The 16,095-nt window shown below is 40.8% G+C and overlaps 1 protein-coding gene across 3 annotated transcripts in view; it reads left to right on the top strand.

The window, feature by feature from the left end:
* The window catches only part of PCNX1 (pecanex 1), a 77,784-nt gene extending 62,036 nt beyond the window's left edge, over positions 1-15,748 (top strand). For all 3 annotated transcript variants that reach the window (XM_083746158.1, XM_083746160.1, XM_083746159.1), the window contains 11 exons: positions 431-646; positions 1,069-1,322; positions 2,268-2,498; positions 2,791-2,891; positions 4,099-4,249; positions 5,295-5,525; positions 6,357-6,631; positions 7,453-7,664; positions 8,473-8,912; positions 10,312-10,452; positions 11,247-15,748. In XM_083746158.1, the coding sequence (XP_083602284.1) occupies positions 431-646; positions 1,069-1,322; positions 2,268-2,498; positions 2,791-2,891; positions 4,099-4,249; positions 5,295-5,525; positions 6,357-6,631; positions 7,453-7,664; positions 8,473-8,912; positions 10,312-10,452; positions 11,247-11,387 (2,393 nt within the window). In that variant the 3' untranslated portion in view covers positions 11,388-15,748. The remainder of the gene's footprint in view (positions 1-430; positions 647-1,068; positions 1,323-2,267; positions 2,499-2,790; positions 2,892-4,098; positions 4,250-5,294; positions 5,526-6,356; positions 6,632-7,452; positions 7,665-8,472; positions 8,913-10,311; positions 10,453-11,246) is intronic.
* Positions 15,749-16,095: the final 347 nt, after the last annotated feature.

The following is a 16,095-nucleotide window of genomic DNA, read 5'->3' as shown; positions in this document are numbered from 1 at the left end:
GTCCATTTCTTTACATTGTTTCTGTAGATAAAACATAAATGATTCCCAGTCTTTTTAAAAGTCTCTATTGTCTTTATCTCTAATTAGTTTCGCCATTTTGGCATATTCCATCAGTTTGAAATCCAGGTAATCCTTTATCAAACCAGAGACCTGCTCCTGCTAGTCCGGGCTCAAACAAGCCCTGTGGTAACCTTCCAAAGCAGCCAAATTGGGCTTGGTATTTGTCTAAATCTGATGCATGCCCCTAATAAATACACATATGTTTGTAGTAATACTTTTTGAAAGTGTGTTTAAATTAACAACAAATAGTTTGTTCTCTGTTATCAATAAAGGACAGATCTTTCAAAATGTTGTTTGCCAAAGAACTGTAGATATGAATCGAAAAGTTTAGTTTAGACTTAATGAGATCTGGATTTTCCCTTCCATATAGGTTCAGATGACAATAACTTGAATTCAATCTTCTACGAACACTTAACTCGATCCCTTCAGCACAGCTTGTGTGGAGACCTGCTCCTTGGGCGATGGGGGAACTATAGTACCGGGGACTGCTTTATCCTTGCTTCTGACTACCTCAATGCACTAGTACACCTTATAGAGATAGGCAATGGACTGGTCACCTTCCAGCTGAGGGGGCTTGAATTTAGAGGTAAAACTAACTAAAGGAAAGTTCCACCAATCTCCTTGAAACTGTGTGGCAAGCTAGTTACTTGAGATTGGGCATTTGGTTTGATAGACATTTAAAATATGTGAATGTTTGGTAAAGGCAGCAGATGTAAACAAGCTTCCTCTTCCAAGCTTAGTGTAAACAATTATATATTGGACAGTTTAAAACTTGACATGCATAAATTCTTGAAACAGAAGCTGATTAGATCTTTGTCATTATTAGGCAAATGTAGCAATTTCTTGCCTCTTTCTACTGGGCTGTAGCATTGTGGTTGCGAATCTGAGCTGTGACCCATGTGTGATATGCCTGTAATAATTTCTGGTCTACTTTGTATAGCTGTTGCAGTTACTGCTTTGTTGCTGTTACTCTGCACAGCTGTTGTAGTTCCTTTTTCATCATTTCAGGAACTTACTGCCAGCAACGGGAAGTAGAAGCCATCACTGAGGGTGTGGAAGAAGATGAAGGGTTTTGTTGCTGTGAACCTGGTCACATCCCTCACATGCTCTCTTTCAATGCTGCTTTTGGCCAACGCTGGCTAGCCTGGGAGGTTCTGGTAACCAAGTATGTCCTGGAGGGCTACAGCATCACAGACAACAGTGCTGCATCCATGCTTCAAGTCTTTGATCTTAGAAAGATACTCACCACGTACTATGTCAAGGTGAATACAAATCCTAGACCTCACGTTTGCTATTGAGAGCAGAAAGTGTGATCGTTAGTAATTGAGTACTACGCAAAAAGGAGGTGATCTGTAGGCGAAAGCAGTCGAACCATCTACTTCTTCCCATATTTATTTTTATTTTATTACTATATGTATAGCCCACCATTCCTGCAAAGAACTTAAGGTGGCATACATAGTTCTCCCCATTTTATCTTCACAAGAACTCTGTGAGGTAGGCTAAGCTGAGAGATTATGACTGGCCCAAGGTCACTCAGTGAGCTTCATGATTGAGTCGGGATTTGAATCCTGGTCTCCCAACATTCTAACCCTGTGGTTTCCAGCATGGGGCACATGCCCCACAGGGGGGCAATTTGATTTTTAAGGGCTGGCAATTTGAGAATGAGTTATTAACAGTGAATGGCCTTTTAGGCTTCCTCCATGTGGATAAGAGTTCACTTTTTGAATAATAAGAATTATATGTCACCGGAGGGGGTGTGGAGATCAGGATTTTAGAGATGCTCAGCTGGGGCATGGCCCAAAACGGGTTGGGAACAACTGCTCTAACCGCTACACACTGCATCTCACAGGAAAGAAATGTCAAATGTATAACGTGATTTATCAAGCTGTTGACATCCATATTTTCTCGATCCATTATCGAGACTTGCTGTTCTACTTATTGGGCTGGGTCATACGTAACACTAAACCGTGGTTTAGTGCTACATGAATGAGCTAGATGGAACGAGTGAAGCCTCAGGCTCACATTCTTCTGCTATATGGTTGGCAGAAGTGCTTCTTTCTTCACCTGCTCTAGTCATGCAGTTTGATAGCTTTGGCCACTTTACAGCATGTCTTTATTTCCTTTCATCATTTTTTCCAAGGATGTATACAAATCACCATAACGAATTGTGGTCAAGTCTACATGCCTTTAACCTTTTGTCTTTACAGGGTATCATCTATTATGTAACATCCTCCCCCAAGCTAGAGGAATGGTTATCAAATGAAACAATGCAGGAAGGTTTGCAGCAATGTGCAGACCAAAACTATGTTGATGTGGATCCTACATTTACTCCTAATATTGATGAGGATTATGACCACCGCCTAGCAGGGGTCTCCAGAGAGAGTTTCTGTGTCATTTATCTCAACTGGATAGAATACTGCTGTTCTCGGAGAGAAAAGGTAAGCATCTTTTAATTATTCAGAGATCCTGGGAAGATAAATTAGTCCGTCAGTATTTAAATCCCAACAAAAGTTCACATTAAAAGTTAAAAGCACACAAGGAAGTGATTTTTCATTGAAGCAATGTAAGGAAAGTAAAGAATAAAGAGTCATGTTGGAGCATGAAGTGGAGAAAAATGTTCATGAGGTGATATTGTTTCTGGCCAAGGTAGATGTAAGACATAATAGCAAGATTTCCTCTGGTGGTGACTTCTGTTTTCCCTAAGCCTTTCACTTTTTCCTTTACTTGAAGCCATTGAATGCAGATAAAGATTCTTCCCTGGTGACTCTTTGCTATGGACTGTGTGTTCTTGGCCGGAGAGCTCTGGGGACTGCTTCACATCATATGTCTAGGTAATGTAAATCTCTTACTCTAGAATTTTACAGGAGAGAAAGTTTGGGTCATTTAAATCATGTAATTTGCACATATGCTTCTATCCTTTGCCCTAAATACTTTGTTTTAAACTGCTTTTCATATTGTGGGCAGGATTCACTTAGCGAGTCCCATCAAGGTTTTCTGCCTGTGCAGTGGGCCTTCCCCCACTCCCCTCCCCTCACACACACACACACCAGCTTTGAAATTGATTTGGGGAGTTCAGGAGAACCCCCAGAACAGCACAAGTGGGAAGGAGAGGGGGCCATTAGGTTTGGCAAGCTGAAATCTTTGCACTGGTGGAATGATCAGAGGAGCACAATGTTGAATTCTTCCCTGTATCTTTAAATTGCTGTACTCTGCCCTGGGACCTTTGAATGAGCTTATACTTCACAATGCTTGTGTGAGACAGGCCTCAAGATCTGAGTAGCTGACAATTGTCTGCATGAGAAAGTGAGAAATGACTATTATTGCAGTGAACAGGGATGACAAGCCTAGCGTTATACAGAAAATATATTTCCTCTGTGTGCCCAGCATAGCTGAGGCAAGGTCTCATATAGAGGGTTTCAAGAGACCTGTTTTCCAGTGGAAGCTCCACCTGCTTAAAATTAATGACAGTACAGTATTAAATAATCCGCCTTTATGTTGCTGGTTTGTTGTGAAAATGAGAAACACAATCATAGTGCCTAACAAACCTTAAGGGATGGGAAGGAGTCCCAGATTCCACCTGACGTTAAGAACAGGATAAGTCTAAGAAAAACAACAATTGAGGGAGGTGAAATATTATGGGATGGTCAAATCATGGTAAAGATTGGTGTGAAATTGTTGTTTGTTTTTCAACAAATTGGGGACTGCAGTATAGTAAAAGCTCCCAAGTAAAACTGCTGCTATTGGCCTCATCAGCCAGAATGATTTAAGCTGCTGTCTGCAGGGGTACTCGGAGATGTTTTGCTCCTTGGGCACTTCAACATTCCCCTTCATATATAGTTAGGGCAGAATTTAGAAGTGATTGTTGGCAGTTTTCTACTTCCCTGTTTACGTTTGTATGTAATGGCGGTTCTAATCTGCATTGGCAGTTGTGAGTATGGAATTGGAAGTGTTAACAGATTCTTTTCGACACTTTTCTGCTCACATGGAATGTTGAATAGCCTGCTTTAACATTTGGGGTTTCTTTTCCAAACTAAACAGTAATTTGGAATCCTTCCTTTATGGGCTCCATGCATTGTTCAAAGGGGATTTTCGTATCTCATCGATTCGAGATGAATGGATCTTTGCAGACATGGAGTTGCTGAGGAAAGTAGTCGTCCCAGGAATACGCATGTCATTAAAACTACATCAGGTATATAAGGACTGATTGCGCATGGATGCATCAGGGCTAAAAGGGGCGTGGGTTTTCTTATTCAGGCTGTGTTCAAGTGCTCTGTTGCATGGCTATAGTATGGAGACTTGACAGTTATAAAGGTACAGTTTGAGGGGCAAATGGAAATGATCTGTTTTTAGTAATATGCAAGGAAGTACGTAATGTAAAATTGGGTCTACCAATAAAGGACAGTAATAATTTGCTTATTGCTACACTTTGGGGTGGTGCATCCTTAATTCATTTACACAATTTTCTTTTGAAAGTTCAACCCCCCCTCCCAGTTTATTAAGGTGAACTTATTCAATTACAGTCTTGGGTGCCTTTTTTCCCCTCCCCAAAAAAGCCTACCTTTGAAAAATCTTGCTTTGACTGAAGTGGGCTGCTTTTTGCAAGTAACTTAAATATTTTTGTAGAATCCTTAAGTAGTCATATTACAGTCTATGTAGCAGTCTCCAAAATATTTGATAAATTAACTCTTTTAAGAATTATGTTTTTAATGTGTATGGATGACACCATAAACAGTTTTGAGGGTTAGTGAGATCCTACTTGTTAAGCGGAACATAATTTTAGGTAAAAGGAAATGGTAAAGGACCCCTGAGAGTTCAGTCTCAAACAACCCTGGGGTTGCGGCACTCATCTCGCTTTACTGGCCGAGGGAGCCGATGTTTGTCCGCAGACAGTTTTTCTGGGTCATGTGGCCAGCATGACTAAACCGCTTATGGTGAAACCAGAGTAGCGCACAGAAACGCCATTTACCTTCCCGCTGGAGCGGTACCTATTTATCTACTTGCACTTTGATGTGCTTTCGAACTGCTAGGTTGGCAGGAGCTGGGACCGAACAATGGGAGCTCACCCCATCACGGGGATTTGAACCACCGACCTTCTGATCGTCAAGCCCTAGGCTCAGTGGTTTAGACCACAGTGCCACCCGCATCCTGGCATAATTTTAGGGTTCTTTAAAATGAAATGCTGCTCTTTTCACAGTGAAGAACCTACTGAACAATCCTTTTACTCCTCTATTTAGGATCATTTCACATCTCCAGATGAATATGATGATCCTGCTGTTCTCTATGAAGCCATCACATCCCATGAACAAAATCTGGTCATAGCTCATGAAGGGGACCCTGCTTGGAGAAGTGCTGTCCTTTCCAATTCTCCTTCTCTGCTTGCCCTTCGCCACGTAATGGATGATGGCACCAATGAATACAAAATAATCATGTTGAACAAGCGCTTTCTAATCTTCAGAGTCATTAAAGTAAGTTGCCTGACTCACAAAAAAAATATTTCATGAGTTGCATCAAATGTGTGAACTTTCCCAAAATGATGGTGAGGCTGGTGGTTTTTTAGGGAACCCTGACCATTAGGTCCAGTCGTGACCGACTCTGGGGCTGCGGCGCTCATCTCGCTTTATTGGCCGAGGGAGCTGGCGCACAGCTTCCGGGTCATGTGGCCAGCATGACTAAGCCGCTTCTGGCAAACCAGAGCAGCAAACGGAAATGCTGTTTACCTTCCCCCTCAGAGCTGTACCTATTTATCTACTTGCACTCTGACATGCTTTCAAACTGCTAGGTTGGCAGGAGCAGGGACCGAGCAACGGGAGCTCACCCCGTCGGGGATTCGAACCACCGACCTTCTGATTGGCAAGTCCTAGGTTCTGTGGTTTAACCCACAGCACCACCCGCGTCCCGGCTGGTGTTTTAGTTACTTTTAAAAGCTGGATTTGTGTATTTATCTGACTCTTGCCTGCCCTTCACTCTGAGTGCCCAGGGCAAGTTGCAGCAAATAAGTAATACCATTTTAAAAAACCAAAACCACTAATCCAAAAGAGTCATACTATTTCAAGGTAGATTGTTACATTTCGACACATAACAGTAAATGTACTGAGCCAAGAACTGCATTCCAAACTTTGGAAAAGTGTGAATTCTGATGAATAATCATGTGTATCTTTCTGCAAGGAGTGAAATAGGCCAATTGACTTAAAGACGTAGACTGAATGAATTTTTTCTCTGTCTTTGTGTGCTATGTGCTTGCCACTATTTTTTACTTTCCCCAGTGACATTTCCCCCCTTTTGCTGTGATCCTGTAGGTCAATAAGGAGTGTGTTCGTGGTCTTTGGGCTGGGCAGCAGCAAGAGCTGGTTTTCTTGCGCAATCGGAACCCAGAAAGAGGGAGCATCCAGAATGCAAAGCAAGCTTTAAGAAACATGATAAACTCATCTTGTGATCAGCCAATTGGATATCCCATTTATGTGTCCCCTCTGACTACATCTTACTCGGATAGCAATGAGCAGCTCAAAGAGATTCTCGGGGGTGCCATCAGTTTGGGAAACATCAGGAACTTCATAGTCTCTACATGGCATAGGTGAGTGGTTCAAGAGATCTCCAGAGAGCATTCACTAGAATCAGTACGTTCCATTGAAACAGTCTCAGTACATAGCTTACATAACAAAAGGTTTTGGAGCTCCACAGCTTTCTTTTATGTAGCAAACGCAGGGTATGATTCCTACCGTATTACAGGGGAATTGTACAGTTCAAAATGTATAAAGCTGTATAAAGGCATCTTGTATAATTTGAATTTTATATTTACACTGCTAAGTCATTAGAAAACGCAGTGTGAATAGATTATGCCCAGAAATCTGATCTCAGTTGTATCACTAACCTGCTGCGAGAGTTAACTGAGCATGGCACCTGTTTTCTATGTAAAATACATTTTTCAAAAGCCTGGCTGGGGAGCTGTAGAGGCCCTGGAGGCTGCTTACCTACAACTGCACGAGTAAACTCCTTGAAATCCATACAGTTCATCACAAATAAAACAAGGCACTTGCACAGCTGGGCGAGATTCTGCTTTCACTAGATAAATATATAACGCCACATTGATGCTCACTGTTGCAAATTGTCACACACTATTTGCCAAATATATTTCAAAACGTTTTACTTGAGGTAGAATAGTATTTTCATGTCGGAGTTCTCCCCCTCCCCTTTATAATGTGTTTCCCAATGTTACCATCTCTCTGCCCTTAAAGCAGCAGCTAATACTGGGTTGGGGCAGGAAAACACGTTGAAGGACAAATTTAATGAGAAATTCCAGCAGGAATGGGTCTTTCTGACCAGGGTTTCATTAGAACCTGGTGTCTAGTTTCTCTAGTCTCATTTTTTTTCCTGCTGTGTTTCCATTGTGTTCAGGTTAAGAAAAGGCTGTGGTGCTGGATGCAACAGTGGGGGAAACATCGAAGACTCAGATGCTGGAGGAGCAGCGTCCTGCACAAGTAACAGTGCAACTGCCAATGACTCTCAAAGCAGCGTATCTCAAGGAGGAGGAGGAGGAAACGTCACAGTTGGACAAGCCCCTGGAACAGGACTGCATCCTCCTGTTACGCCTCACCCTGCCACTCTAGGTAAATCTGAGCCAGGGCACGAGTCTACATTTAAGCGCCTTAGCGCTTTTGTCATGCTGTGGAAGGAAGCAGCGGAGAGAGGTACACACACATTCTCCATAAGGATTAGCATACAGAAAATCCTGAAGTTCTATAACCAATTATTGACAGGCGTATCAGAAAACGGTTTAATTTCCTGCGCCAACTCAAATAGCAGCTTGATGGTAGGCAAAAAAAACCCTCCATCTTATCCAGCATTTGCCCAGTGAAGGGACTTGAGGCTGTTACACATCTTATGCCTGCCAGAACAAGGCCATTTTTAAATTCCTCCACATGGTTGCTTTAAGCACCCACTATGAGCTCTTTGTATGCAGCAGCTCAGCACATGGGTTAGACAGTTTTGACAGCGTTATGTCTCAAATAACCCAAATCTGTGGTGGTATGGAAAACATTGCCCAGTTCAGCTAATGTGCCACTGTGCAGAAATAGCTGATGACATGGTAAAGCAACTTAGACGAGGCAACTGAACGAAGATGAGGAGAAATGGAACAGTTCATTTTGAATCATGTAGAAAGTAGATGGTATTTATCCTTTATCAGGTATGTTTTATACTTGTGTATGAATGAAAGTTGTACTTCCAGAAGGCGCTGGAACAGATTGTGGATTTGAATTATTTGACAAGTATTGAAACCTCGTGGAGCTTTTCTAATTTGCTGATCAATTTTACATCGAGAAAGAACTGGTATATTAAAGTCTTAATATAAAGCTGTTAAGATATCAAATACTTCCACTCACCCTTTGCTCTCATCGTCCTTTATTTCCTTATTAGGCACCAGCCATAGTGCTCATTCTGTGCAGTCCAGCCTTGTCAGACACTCTCCTGCTCGTGCCTCAGTTGCCAGCCAGTCGTCCTATTGCTACAGCAGTCGTCATTCATCCCTGCGCACGTCCACTACTGGCTTTGTGCCTTGCCGACGCTCCTCCACCAGCCAGATCTCCCTTCGCAATCTTCCATCATCCATCCAGTCGCGTCTGTCCATGGTGAACCAAATGGACCCCCCAAGCCAGACAGGTGTTGCCAACATGCAACATGGCCTACCTTCCTCAAGCAGCTCCAGCCAAAGTATCCCTGCCTGCAAGCAGCATGCCCTCGTTGGATTTCTAGGGACAGAGGGAATGAGTAACGTTACTGATGCACAGCCAGGCACACATGTGAGCCCTGTCAACCAGACACAAACCAAAAGGGAGGATGTTAGATATAGAATTCAGGTAAATCAGCTTGAATCAGGTAAATCAGCAGTAGGAATAATAACATTTGTTGTTGTTGTTGTTGTTGTTGTTGTTGTTGTTTAGTCGTGTCTGACTCTTCGTGACCCCATGGACCAGAGAAAGCCAGGCACTCCTGTCTTCCACTGCCTCCCGCAGTTTGGTCAAACTCATGCTGGTAGTTTCAAGAACACTGTCCAACCATCTCGTCCTCTGTCATCCCCTTCTCCTTGTGCCCTCCATCTTTCCCAACATCAGGGTCTTTCCCAGAGAGTCTTCTCTTCTCATGAGGTGGCCAAAGTATTGGAGCCTCAGCTTCATGATCTGTCCTTCCCGTGAGCACTCAGGGCTGATTTCCTTAAGAATGGAGAGGTTTGATCTTCTTGTAGTCCATGGGACTCTCAAGAGTCTCCTCCAGCACCATAATTCAAAAGCATCAATTCTTCGGCGATTAGCCTTCTTTATGGTCCAGCTCTCACTTCCATACATCACTACTGGGAAAACCATAGCTTTAACTATACGAACCTTTGTCGGCAAGGTGATGTTTCTGCTTTTTAAGATTCTGTCTAGGTTTGTCATTGCTTTTCTCCCAAGAAGCAGGTGTCTTTTAATTTCATGACTGCTGTATTATTATTATTATTAATTATTTTATTATTTATACTCCACATATCTTGGTTAGGTTCCCCCAGCCACTCTGGGCAGCTTCCAGCAGAATATAAATACATAATAAAATAAATCTGATTCCCAGTCTTCTTTACAATCTTTAGAGTCAGCACTCATCACTAGCCAGTGAGTGGTACGTTAGTTTTTGACCTCTTGAGTAATGCAATATTCTAGAGAATGGAGCTGAGGTTCTTATGGTAAAGTATCTGTAGAGATGATATACTTTCTACTACTTACAAATACCTGCAGGCTCCAGACCACGAAAGATACAAAGGTTTGAAAGAGGCACGCGACTTGGCATGTTTCCAACACAGCTTTTGAGCTTTAAGGCTGCCTTACAATGATTGTCATTCTTTTCCGCATACCCTATGTCGACTAGTAACCTTAACTGATCAATCTGGAGTTCACAAATCCTTCAAAGCATTACATCAACTAGCTGGCCTTCCCACGCTATAGGCGCAGCGTAGGAGATTAGGAATGTGTTCCTGTTTTATTCTACGTACCAAAGCTTATAAAATGAAGAGATTTGCATGCCTAGTATTAACTAGCATTGTTAACAAATTTTGGAAGATTGGGGAAATGGGTTTACAATGGGGGAATATTAAGTTATGCAGCTCCTTCCCTGTGTACTGAAGTGGTACTGTTCTAGTACAATATCCTTTTTCCAATAGCAGAAGTGAGAATTTAATTTCCATTTAAACAGATTATTCCAAAATATTTTAAACTCTTCCTGTTGCAGATAATGGATCCCAGCCAGGTATTGGAAGGGATCAACTTGTCCAAAAGAAAGGAACTGCAGTGGCCAGATGAGACAATACGGTTAAAAGCTGGAAGAAACAGCTGGAAAGACTGGAGTCCTCAGGAAGGCATGGAAGGCCATGTAAGTTGCTCTCTGCAGTGGATTTTTGGGATTGGAACATTTATCCTAACTGTCCCATTGAACATACAGCACAGGACTATGTATACTTCATGTTTTAGAATAATTTTGAGCATTAGGAAAAGCTCAATTTTGCAGCATGTAAGTTATGCTACATATATGGTGATTTTCATAATCACCATATTATACACCTTTCAGAAAGTATATAGAAAATGGAACTCATGCATGCAATAAGTTACAGCAGTCTTGCTAACCTGACACCCATGAGTGCTGCATTGTCTGCAGAGGCTTTCATTGGTATCCCTTGGCAGGTTTCCCAGACTCTGAGCTTTCAGGTAAAAAAAAGAAGTAAGCTCTAGCCCTCCTTGAAAGAAAGTTATGAGGCAAAATGTGGAGGTAACTTTTAAGTGATTTTTGTGAAATACGAGTGTGTGATCTGTCCACATTGTATATTTTTCCTGGTACTGAGGAATACTCCATATTGTTATTAGATGGTAACAGCATCAGACAATTGGGACATAATGGGAAGCGATAAGGTTTTCAGGAGTGGATGTCTCTTTGAAATGTGCTCACTTGTCCTAAAAGATCGGTTTAGAGATGGGATTGTTTGCATTTCTGCAGATAGATATTGAGCAGTCTTTGAGATGGGGCAGACACATCTGATGGGCAAGACATGGAAGCGTAACCTTGGTCCCCCCACCAATTAGGGAGAAGATGATCATCCAGTCTGGGTCATGGCCTTGTCTTTCAGAATGATGAAAGTTACACTAAGTTTTCTGTGCTTGCCCTTCCTTCAGGTGATTCACCGTTGGGTGCCTTGCAGCAGAGATCCAGGAAGTAGATCTCACATAGACAAAACCATCCTGTTGGTCCTGATTGAAGACAAATATGTTCCTGTGATTGAAACTGGAGTCCTGGAACTTGGGGCTGAAGTGTGAGCTGCTTGGACAGTTTAGCTGCTTCTTGTCCCTCCGCAAGGTTTAGAAATGAGGTTGGGTTCTCAGGAGGATGCTCCTCATGCCTCAAGTAATAGAAAAAGACTTGAAATCAAAGTGGTTGTGTGTCAATCTCTGGCCTAAAAATAAATAAGGGGCGTTGCTTTTATTCTTATTTTTCAAGTTAGCTACTGAGGAAACATTTTGCATGAAGGGTAGTGTTCTGTTTTATACTTCATTTTATGCATTACAGTGCTTTAAAAGAACCCCACATTTTCCAGTTTTAAAATAGGAACATCTCGCTTTTCTAATCGTTTTGCCAAAAATGGCCATGTTTTGTCACAGTAATGTGGATTCCATTCATCTTTTCTTTTCTTTTTAAAAAAACAACAACCAAGTAGCGTATAAATCTTGAGTTCAGTGTAAAGCAGAATGGTGGGTTTATTCTTGGCAAGAGTGACCAGACTTAAAAGATTCTTATTTCTTGTGAGTGAAACGTTTCAGTGAGAAAACTGCACTAATTTTTTTTTTATGGCAATGCACTAAAAACAAAGGGTCTGAGGTTGCTCAGAACATTTATTTATATATGTATGTATAAATATATAAGAAGAAACAAATACCATTATTTAAATTGCCTTTGGGATTAACCCCCTCCCGCTCCATGTTCATACTGATGGTAGGACCTGTGCCATTGATCCGTTTTTCTGGCTTAATATACTAGATTGTGCATCAGTACATTCATATTGTCCTATTCACAATATATGGCGGAGTACAAATAATTGCAGAATAGCATGCCAGAGGTGCCACTCTGGGTGAAACCAATGGATGGCACAAATGTGCAGTAATTTCACTTTGTTACAAAGGGCCCAATCACACTACTGTGCATCTTCTGTCTCTACCTTTTGCTGCTTTCCAGCTCAGAGCCAACTAAAAGATGCTATTGGCATCCTTTGGAATAAATTTTTACTTTTTCAAGGGAAATTGGATGAGACCCAGTGTTTTAAATGGGATAGTGGTTTTCTATGTGCATTTGGACTTCTTCCTATATTCAGTCTGGTGAAGCAGCTGGAGGGTTGTTGTCGTTGTTGTTGTTGTTTTTATTTTTAATTCAAGGAAAAATACAGGAGGCACAGCCTGACTGTCATTTCATTTGTACCATTTCGCCTTTTAGCTCCCTTTAGTCATTCTTTTCTGTGACTTGAATTTTATTTTCAGTGATTATATATTCTATAATAACTGTACTTCGAGTATAACTGTGAAATTGAATTATGTTGCATATCTTAGGTTTTACTGTGTTTAGGTTTGTTTGTTTGTTTGTTTGTTTGTTTTTCCATAGTGTGTGTGTGTTTTCAGGGAAACAATTTACTCAAATAACATTGGGACGAGGAGCTGCAGCTTCTTAATGTGCTATTATTCTGTGTCTTGCCCCCAGCAGTCATGAAAAATTGTGTTATGTAGGGATTGTTTCCTGTGTGCGATCTGGAACTCTGCAGGGCTCGATAGGAAACGCAACACAGTCTGCAGCTGTAGCTTTTAGAAGCAGCCATCTTTTTATTCTCTGGAACTTTCCAAGTATTGCCTCAGTTTAAAAGCTTTATGGGTGATTTTGCAAGGGAGGAATTGCAGTAAAATTAAAAGCATTATACACCTAATGAAAGAGCTGAAGTACTTGTGACCTAATGTGTATTAATGTCCAAATACAACTTGCCCTATGCCATGAACTATAGCCTTTGCACTATGCAAAGTGTCAATACAGTGTTGTTTCTAGTAAACCTAGGATCACACATTAAGGTCACACATTGAGCAAAGATTTTCATTTCCCAGTAATGTGAATTTCACTGCATGTTTCTCATGCATGTGAAATCACAGGCTTAACTTTGGGAGCAGGAGGTAGAACATGAATGTAAGAAAACTATTGAAAAGAATTTGCTATTCTGGCCTGGGCTACAGCCTGTGTTCATTAATTATCACACGAGTGTCTGAATGTCTTCAAATTAGCACCGGGCTGTGTTGGCATTTTCATCATTTTATAGGCATGAGAGAAACCAGCCTGTATGTTGACAGGTCATTCTTGTATTCCTTCTCAATTGACACTTTTAAATTTCATTTATCACTCCTATCTTGAGTTTCCCAAGACTGTTAAATGATGGACAACCAGTCATTTAAAAAAAACCCCCAGTGATCTCACACACTATTACACCCATCAGAAAAGCGTTTTTTAAAAAATAAAATAAAATGTCAGTTTGACTAAGGCAGTGACTTGAGTACATTATGACAGGTCTGTGCTAGATTTTTCTGAGAAAAAATATTCTGCTTTCCCACTTTTAAACATGCAGCTGGTGACAAATATCCTACAAATCTGCGACTTAGAATATTGCACTCTGGTTGCACTTGATCCAAGATTCAATTTTTTTAAAGATATAGTAATTTTAAGGCTTCTGATGTGTTCATATATAGATCCTTTTGTAATTTGGTACATTCAGTTATTGAACCCAAGTCCCTAGTATGCAAGTCATTAGCTCAACGTGGTTCCAGTTGCACCAGTATTAGGTAGAAATCTCATGCAGTTAGCAGTGAAAATATCTCAAAAAAGTATGTGACCACAATTTCACCCTCAGGTTTTTTAGGTTGCCCATATTCCATTAACTGGGAAAGAGCTCTGGCTTTCTAGGCTCTTAATGTATGGTCACCCACTTAATACATAGGGAATTTCTATCCAAAACCCATCTGCTTTTCTCTTTGAGCACTACATTAGGTGGGTTTGTTGACCAAAAAGTAAAATTCTACACAGCCTTCATTATATGGAGGCATAATATAATCCAACATTTTCACGGATTATAACCTTTCCAGCAAAATGTGCAATTTTTAAATAATAATAATAATAATAATAATAATAATAATAATAATAATACCTTAGCACTTTTCTAAACTCTGCCTTTCAATACTTGGCAATATTGTAAGTAGCTACTAATCTGCTGGATTAATTTTTCTCTGTGCTTAGATTAGCTTCTGAGGATAGATATTTAGAAAATTTGTGAAAATTAGTTTTTCTACAGGTGATATTTATAAATGTATAACGACTACCCGACCTGGGGGGAATCATTAAACATAGAAGCATGCTTAACTTCCCAGTTGATGCGCTGGGAAAATAAAGCAAAATCTTTTCTTACCTCATTTTGAAATGCTTTGATTTTTTTCTAAAGTACACAATCCTACTCATATCCGATATTGCAGTAGTGAATTGTAGACTTTTTTTGGTAAACCAGAAAATGCAAGGAAGTTTTCAACAGAAGTGTTGCTGTTTTTCTTTTTAAAAAATCTCTCAGAGGAGCGTCTGACACGTTTCTGATTTCAATTCTGTCATAACTTTACCTCCCTGTCTTGTCGTTTGGGAGCTGATGGTGAATGGTATGGCAAGAAGTCCTTAAACTTTGCTTTGGGACAAAATGTTAGGAAAGCAGGCATTGAAATGAATTATTGCGAGATCAAATAACCCAGTAATGTCAGTCTTCTTGTTAAAAGCCCTTTTAAAAAAAGTAATACCTTAACTAAATGAAGTGGTATAAATGGAAGACCCTTTCAGAGCATCTAGAAATACTTCATATTAGGTATGGGGTTAAGCCACCATGGTATTATATACCAAAATTTATTAAGGGATTTTCTTTTACCTATTATATAGGTTTCTACTTGTCTGGCCTTACTTGGTGTTTAAAAACATGATGCCCTTTGCTTTGTGATGCTAGACAGTGTAAGAAATTATAGCAGTATTTAATCCGTGCCTTAGTAAAATGATGGTGGGTACATAACACCTTGGTGGGAACTACAGACCTTGACTAGTTTTCACCCAGATTTGTTTAAAAGGCTGTTTTTAAGATGGCTGCTCCAGAAGGCTTCAGGGGGTGTAAAGCAAATACTTTTTTTAAAAAGCAAAACAAAACCCTGCCATTGACTTTTGACTGTGTATACACACAGCCCTGTACAGTCGCTCACTTACGACTTTGACTCTCATAGCTTGAAGGTCATCCTTGTGAAACTTAGCCTGACAATGAACTGCAGGAGGGAGAAAACAGAGCAAGCAAGCAAGTAAACTGAGTTTGAAACGGGATGTGGAATATATATATATACCTTGCATCTACCAGCATATGGAGATCTTACCAGGGATAGGGGCATGTGTACTTGGTGTGTGTGTGCGTGTGTGTGCGTGTGTGTGTCTGCGTGTGTGTGCTGTTGGAAACAGCCTGTAAATATTGTAGCTGTTTAAAACTCGGGAAAGCTGAGGGGGGGGGGGTTTGTTTTCAACATGCATTGAAAAGAACAGTATTGACAGTGGAAAGAAACACTGAAATAAAAAAAAGTCTTTTTCCTCTTGGTGTCCTTGGTTTTGTTTTCATTTTTATCTTTTGGTTTCTCACACCTGCGGCTTTTGTAGGAGCACCACCCACACTTTTCACACTTTACCTGTGAAGAGTAATATCTAAAAAAATGAGGGTCACCTCTTGATCCGTGAAAGGAGATGGTGATGTATTGTATGCCCACTGGCTCTGCTTGGTGCAGACTTCAGGGTTGGAAGTTCAGAGCCCTGCAATCCAGAGGGATTTGAAATGTCACTAGAGAGTTAACTGGCAGCTGATAGGTTGAGGGTTGCGCAAGGTGCAGGACCCAGCTATGAAGTTAAGCACCACACCAACCAAGCTCCAGTCACTTGTGATCT

The sequence above is a fragment of the Podarcis gaigeae genome (genome assembly GCF_964106915.1).
Source record: "Podarcis gaigeae genome assembly, chromosome: 1".
Lineage (NCBI taxonomy): Eukaryota > Metazoa > Chordata > Lepidosauria > Squamata > Lacertidae > Podarcis > Podarcis gaigeae.
This window is presented reverse-complemented; position numbering and strand designations above follow the sequence as displayed.